Consider the following 7625-nt stretch of genomic DNA (forward strand, 5'->3'; position numbering starts at 1 on the left):
GGAGAAATCTAAAACTAAACCTGTGTCATTCTTACCCCTAAACATTTCAGCCCATATAAAGTTACCTTTTCTAAATAATGTTAACCACCAGAGGGCACATCCTGATAAAAACAGGGCAGGGGGCAGGGGGTTATTTGTTTATCGCAAAAGGGGGCGTTATCCTTGAGACAAAGTGAAATCGAAAGTAAAGAATCATCTATAAATTCAGATAATTTTGCTCAGACTCAGAACATCCAGACCAGAGGCAGGTAAGAATGGGTGTAATTTCTATTTTATCTATTTATATTACAGTCAGATTAATTATGGAGTCCTAATCAGTTTGTGTGTGTGGGTGTAGAACAGAAGTCGAAAAAAGCTCAAACAGTAACAGGAGAGCTACAGGTCAGCATGGCTGCAGAGCAATGGAAAAAACGGAGTAAAGGAGAGTTAGCAGGAATCGCAGGTATGTACAAATTTTCCTAAGGAGACAAATAAAACCAATCAGAGAACAGACCTAATTTCTCTATGAAGGTTTTGCATTGATTTGTCTTAACAGAACTGGATGTTCTGAGACATTTTATGAACAGGTTCTGAATAAACTTGTGATGTGTTTCAATGTTCTTATAGTGGCAGTTAAACTGATCGTGAACTGATCTCAGTCTCACTGTTAATGGCTTCTGTCACAAATTACAGTTTCATTCTGCTGGATCAGTCTTTCTGGACAGTTCTGAACAGTATTTTGTAGCGCCAGAGCATAAACATAGAAATAATCATTAGTGATTTATTACAACTGCACACATCTGCTTTAAGATTTTAGATTAAGAGTAAATTTGGATGTATTTACTGCATTTTAAGTCACACCCACACAGTCAAAATAGCGTCAGAGTTTAGGAATATATCTACACTGATAGCCGTGGTGATCTGGAAATGATGTGTTTTCAGATTAATATGCCTACGGAGCCGGGAGAAGCCATGGATTAAAAAAATAATTAAATCGAGCAAACTATATAGCAGTTTGTGCTCACGTTTTCTTTAATTCGAGCAAACGATTTCTTTAATTCCAGCGAACGATTTTTATGCTGGCTAAGACAAGAAGCTCAGAGGGAAAGGAGCATTTTCTGTTCTTGATCTGTTACAGGGCTGCTGTGATGATAATCAGTTATCTACATTTATAACCTACTGATTATTAAAGATCTAGTGTTACAGTTAGATGATGCAGTGTGCAGATTTCACCATAGTGGTCTGTGTCGGTCATTTGTGGAGCTTATTGCGAGCAAGGGAACACAAATACGGTCAATTCCAGTCATGAATAAAAAATATATATATATTTGACTGATGCAGGATGACTGTATGTGTCTTGTGTGCAATGTGGAACTGTGTTTATTAATTTCTCAATAAAATTAAAACCAGCCTTCAAGAAAATGCAACCCTTTTTAAATCTGCTTAGATCATTATTATTTTTATGATACTTAGATTTCATCTATATATTAATCTTTGTAGCAAAAAAAATAAACACATAATTCAGAAAATATATTGTGAACAAGTTTATTATATATATATATATATATATATATATATATATATATATATATATATATATATATATATATATATATATTATTTTTGCTTTTAATATGAGTCTTGTGACATGTCTCTTAAGCAGGACACTGAGATTTCAAAATATGCACATCTTCAGGCTATTTTATCAGATACAGATACAGATACAAATGAAATGCAATTTTGTGTTTCCATCATTACATACCTGTGAAAGGTGACCATATGGGAAGCGTAAAGATCTTTGTCCCACCACTATCACTAAAATATACACAGTCAACAGTGTCTGTGATTATACTGTTTATGTATGTTTCTGAGCTCATAATTCTGCATTATAGTTTTGATTTGTAATGTATTTATATTGATATGCAATTTATTTACATAAAATTTGCATACAGTTGTGATTTAGATATTAGATTTAGATAGAATTTAGATTTAGATAGACATACTAACTTGTTGTATGAACAGGATGTTATGATTTTTATGTAAATCTTACAATTACATTTGGTTACTATTAAAACACACTTTAAGGAAATATATTGGAATAAATGACCAAATTGATCCGATTTGTTTTAATTATATATTATATATCTTCAAAGCTGTATATTTACAAAATTATACTTCTTTGTGTTATATTTTTAATGAACATAAGAAATTAATAAACAGTTCCACATTGCATCAAAACTTTGACTTGATATGGTTTATATAACACACATACAGTAATCCTGCATCAATATTTGTGTTCCTTTGGTCGCAATAAGCTCCGTGAAAGGACTGCGCATGCTCTCCCCACACAAGAGGTGTCTCGCGGTGGGGGAGCTGACGCCACCACTATGGCGAAATCTGCACACTGTATTTAAAACTATATATAAAACTGGTACACTAGACTATTAATAATCATCAGGTTATAAATTTAGATAACTGATTATCATCACAGCAGTAACAGATCGTTACACAGGGACGCGCTGCAGCGCACAAATCATAACATTTTTGTTCCCATACTTACCTACTGGCGAACCTTCAGCGCAGCGGTGTTAAAATATCCACACCAGAGCGCACCTGGCTCTTAAAGGGAATGTAAACGGGCACACTGACTGGCTTTTATTTTTCACCTTACGCCCAAAACACATGCATGATTAATTAAGAGAATCAGTTTGTGCCTTTTGCACGTTTTGAGACATGCAAGGCATGTTTTTTGCATCCTTACAATATTAAAGACATATGGACACGCCCCAAATCACCAGTGTGCCATTGATCGCTAAAATAGAGCCCTGAGTCTCGTCCACAACACACTGCATTGCCACTGTATCAGTAGCTCCACCTGCCTAATGTTAAATTGGGGAGTCATTTAAATTTGTTTTGTATTTCACTTTTTTTTCTTGTGCAGGCAAGGGCATCATTTATACAATAGAGTACTATGACAGGCCTGGAGCAGCATCTGCTAAAGGACTGTATGCTGAAGCAGGGGCGTATGCGACTGGTTTTGGAAACAAATCTGGACAACGCGTCCTGAAAGCCGGTGCCAGCGCTGCGGCTGGAGTAGGAAAAGCTCGAGCCGAGTGGAGACTCTGTGAAGCTGAAGCTAATGGTCCAAATGCCTCTGCAGGTGCTTACGCTAGTGTTCTTGGTGCAGAGGCCAAGGCTGCAGCGGTTTTAGGACAAGCCCGAGCACAGTGCAGCATCCTTGAAGCCGAGGTCAAAGGTCCAAATGTGTCTGTAGGTGCTCAGGCTGGTGTTGAAGGTGTAGGTGCCATGGCTAGAGCTGAGATCGCAAGTGCATCAGCATCTGCTGGCATAGTTGGAGTGAAGGCTGGGTTGGGGTTTGATACTGGTGCTGAATTAAATCCTACAGGTGCTGAAGTTAAGTTCCTGGGCAGTGGATTTTCTCTTGGCAGAAAAATGGGAATTTCATATTTTGGAAGTGAACTGAGCTTTAATCTTTGGTAAAAAAAAGATAAAAAATGTTATGGCCTGGGACAGCTTTGCTGCTTTAGGTTCTGGAAAAATTGCTGTAATTAATGGAACCATGAATTCTGCTCTACTAGAAAATCCTCAAGGAGAATGTTTGCCCATTGGTTTGTGACCTTAAGCTCAGGCATACTTGGGTTCTGCAGCAGAACAATGACCTGAAGAACACCAGCAGGTCTATCTCTAAAGGGCTAAACTAAACTAAACTCAAAGTCTGATTGAGATGCTGTGGCTTAATCTTAATCAGGCTGTTAATGCTAGAAAACCCTCCAAAGTGCCTGAATTAAAACATTTCTATTTTTTAAATGATCACAAAAAAGCATTTTGCTATGCAGTATTAAGATATTTCCTGTCATATTTCTGATTTATTTTTTCAATTGTTTTTATTTATCCTATTTTGAATATTATATTTTTATTAAATCTTTATCTTTTGAATTAAATCAATGTTTTTATCATCAATTTTTTATCAATTTCTTTTCACTGTTTTTTTTTTCCATGTTAAATGTAATAAAACTCCATTCAAATCCATTTCTGTATTTGTGCCATTTATGTTTTAGTTTCCTGTTTAGTGAGACCAAGTTTGCCATCCAGAACACACTATGTAAGTGCGACAAAACTGTTTTGGGCCGATTACAGCAGAAGTCGGGGTCAAACTTGGTGGCATAATGTATTGTGTTAAAAAAAAACTGTGATTAAAAACCAGGGTTATTCGACTTAATATTGATTTCTGAACTTTAAGAATATGAACTTGTTTTCTTTGCATTATTTGAGGTCTGAAATCTCTGCATCTTTTTATTATTTTAGCCATTTTTCTCATTTTCTGCAAATAAAGGCTCTAAATGACAATATTTGTATTTGGAATTTGGGATAAATGTCTCTGGTTTATAGAATAAAACAACAATGTTCATTTTAGTCAAACATAAACTGAACATTTTCCAGAGCTATATATATAAATATCATATTTTTAATAAAAAGGCCTGGCTCATGCTCCACTCAAGCTGAAAGTCAAAGTTTACTCCTTCCAATCTAACCAACCAGTTTCTTGGAAGATCAAAACATGGAATACAGAACCGAAAGCAAACAATGGGCTTATTTTGGTCTTGGAGGACGACTGTCCTGAACAGTTGACGTCAGAAAACATCTGCTTGCATTGAAATATTAAGAACTGAAATCTATAATGTTTCCACCTGTAATTGTACTCTAACATTACATCAGTTAGAGTTTATTGTTTTATCCGTTATAACCTGTATGTAAGCTTCACTCTCAGAGCTACATTTATTACATTATTAACATTAGCTTTATTGGTCCTACAGTAGTAAAACCCTGTGGAACACCACAATATATGATGACCTACATCAATCAGCCAGTCAACAACAGTTTACTACAGTTTACGCATTACAGTTAATAGTTAAATAAGGTAAAAAAAAAAAAAACACTGCAGTTCACTGCTTGACTCTCATCTTGTTTATTTTTCTCCGTCTAAATCCTACTGAGAGTTTTAGTCTGTCTGCAGACGAATCTTGGGAGATCAATTCAATCTTTTCGTGGAGAGAACAGGTGTGTATTAAAACAATGTACACTGTATAATGATACGCAGTACAGTATGTGAAGTTATAAACATGTAAAATAACATCTGCCTGGTGCATCATTGCAGCTCAAGACAGCCATCCCACTAATCTCAGGAAGTCACTCTGAAGCTCAAGTGCTTCTAGACATGCAAGCATACTTAGCATTGTACACAAAGTTAAATTAGGTCCTCCTTCACTATCAGTTTCATTCAGTGGCTGGACGGGTTTTTCTAAAGTTATTTCCAGTGGGGAAAAACACTGAAAAAAGAGAAACTAGTACTGTTGGGGATACTTTGTGGACTGTATAGTCGCATAGTTTGAAATTAGCTAGTCGCTAGTCAAAGGACAGGGGTGAGATAAGAGTTTATCTTCCTTCACTTGTGATTTAGAGCAGTTACATTATATAAACATTAGCTGTGTGGCTCTAAATGATAAAACAAATCACTATCACTATTCTTTACATCAGAGTTTTATCATATTCAATGTAGAAACATTACAGAACTAACATATACTATAGTCTAAACCAGTAGTTTTCCATTAACTTTTAACATGCTAATCGCTAGTGGCTAATCACAAAAAACTGCCTTCTAACAATGTTGCGTGCATAAATTCACAAACAATAAAGTATAAACTCTAGCTTAATAACATTTACCCTGGCTTAACAGAACACTCAGGGTTCCTCAGTGTAGCGCTGTTGGGCGGTATTACCCGCCAATCGAGGCTAGCCTTAGTCTTAGTCTTACTGTAAATAAACAGAAATGCTTTACTCACCCAATAAACTAAGTTTTCAGGAGAGAAATCTGTTTAGATTAACATCTACCGCTCGTTTGACTTCAAAATATATATTTTTAAAGAATTACAGTTTTATTTACTTAGCTTAGCTTTAGATTCTCACCACCCAGCGATGAGACCTGCTGAATTAAAAAGGAAAACATGGTGACAACCTAGTTCCTTTCTAGTGTTGCATAATTTGCCTTATAATCCAGTGTGCCTTATAGTGGAAAAAATACGGTACCAGTAGGGAACATAGCCTCGGTCAGCAGCAAGTAGCAGATTGTTTGTTATCTTAACTAAAGCTGTACCAGTGCTATGATGAGGCCTAAATCAAGACTGGAATTTTTCATAGATCTCGTTTCTTTGCAGGTAAGATCAAAGTTGTTGGGCCACAGCCTTTTATAAAATCTTAGAGATAAATGGTAGGTTTGAAATAGGTCTATAGTTAGACAGTACACTAGGTTTAGATTAATAGATTTGGTTTCTTGATCAAAGGTTTAATTACTGCTATTGTAAAGGCTTTGGGTACATGCCCTAGGTTGAGCGATGAGTTTATTATCATTTACAGCGGTTTGATTATATCTGGTAGTACCTGTTTTAGATATTGTGTGGGAACTGCATCAAGTGTGCAGGTTGTGCTGTTTGATGAGGAGATAATTTTCTCTAGTTCTAGCTGTGGAAGTGAGTTTAAGACTTCCAACCTAACTTTAGTAACTACATCGTGCTGCACCGAATAAAGTAGACTGAATGACATGTGGTTAGTTTGTCTAGTTCTACTGGATCTGCCAGAAAAGTACACTGTGGTTGATACATCTAGTATGGTTGATATTTGTAAGAGATAAAAGCTGTGTAAAAGTGGGTTTATTTATTTTTTTACAAACCAAAGATGGTTACAAAACTCAAGAAAGTCTTTATTTTAAAGAAATGGTTGACAATAATGAATATTTGTGGGGAAAAAAAAAACACTTCTGTTAATGACACACATTTTTGTTACTGGAACTCACTCCTGTTACTGGCACTCTTTTCTGTTACTTCTTATGTTTTGAGTAACATAAATAAAAGTAAAAAAATTATATTATAAAAATAAATTAATAAATAAGATCTAAGAATTCATTTATGTAACAGTAATGAGTGTTCAGATTGACCTCCTCAGTCACAGTTAAAATAAGATCAAATATACAGAAAAACAAATGAGGGAACCTAATTCTATGAAAGGGTGGTGTATTAATGCAAAAAAGTACACTGAGATCTTAGAGCAACAGTTTCTGCCTTTCAGATGACATCTTATCCAGTGACAACTATGCATTTTTTAATAAGACAATGCTTTTGAAATTAAAAAAATGTAATAACGACCCGTACTGTTACACACCTTAGATTTTGGGTTGTATATTATAACCAGAGCATTTTCTAAAAATACATAATACAAAAAAAACTAACAAAAAAAAACATTTCCCAGAGGAAACTTCCCCACCCCCCATCATTACACAAACATTCAACTGATTCCGTCCTCCTTCCAAACATCCTGGAGAAACAAAACATGGAAACCCCCTCCCCACGTTCTACTTCCACTTCTATGACCAAATCACAAAAGGCTGGTACCGTATTATTGGATTGCAGAGAGATGTACCTCTAATTTAAATAGATTTAGAAAACATTCCATTTCACTGGCCGGGAATACCACTCCTAGAAGGAGAAACATGCTAAATTAGGGCAGGTTTTAAATTTAAAGTACATATTTTTGAACATGGTTTAACCCTAGTGTGATGGAGTGTTAACCATATA

At 35.4% G+C, this 7625-nt stretch overlaps 1 protein-coding gene across 1 annotated transcript; it reads left to right on the forward strand.

The window, feature by feature from the left end:
- Window positions 1-387: 387 nt before the first annotated feature.
- LOC103047057 (mucin-19-like) lies at window positions 388-3944 on the forward strand. The gene is made up of 2 exons (XM_007242996.4): window positions 388-442; window positions 2921-3944. The coding sequence occupies exons 1-2, from the start codon at window positions 388-390 to the stop codon at window positions 3478-3480; spliced, it is 615 nt and encodes a 204-aa protein (XP_007243058.3). The 3' UTR covers window positions 3481-3944.
- The last annotated feature ends 3681 nt before the right edge of the window (window positions 3945-7625 follow it).

This window comes from Astyanax mexicanus, chromosome 15 (assembly GCF_023375975.1).
Source record: "Astyanax mexicanus isolate ESR-SI-001 chromosome 15, AstMex3_surface, whole genome shotgun sequence".
Lineage (NCBI taxonomy): Eukaryota > Metazoa > Chordata > Actinopteri > Characiformes > Acestrorhamphidae > Astyanax > Astyanax mexicanus.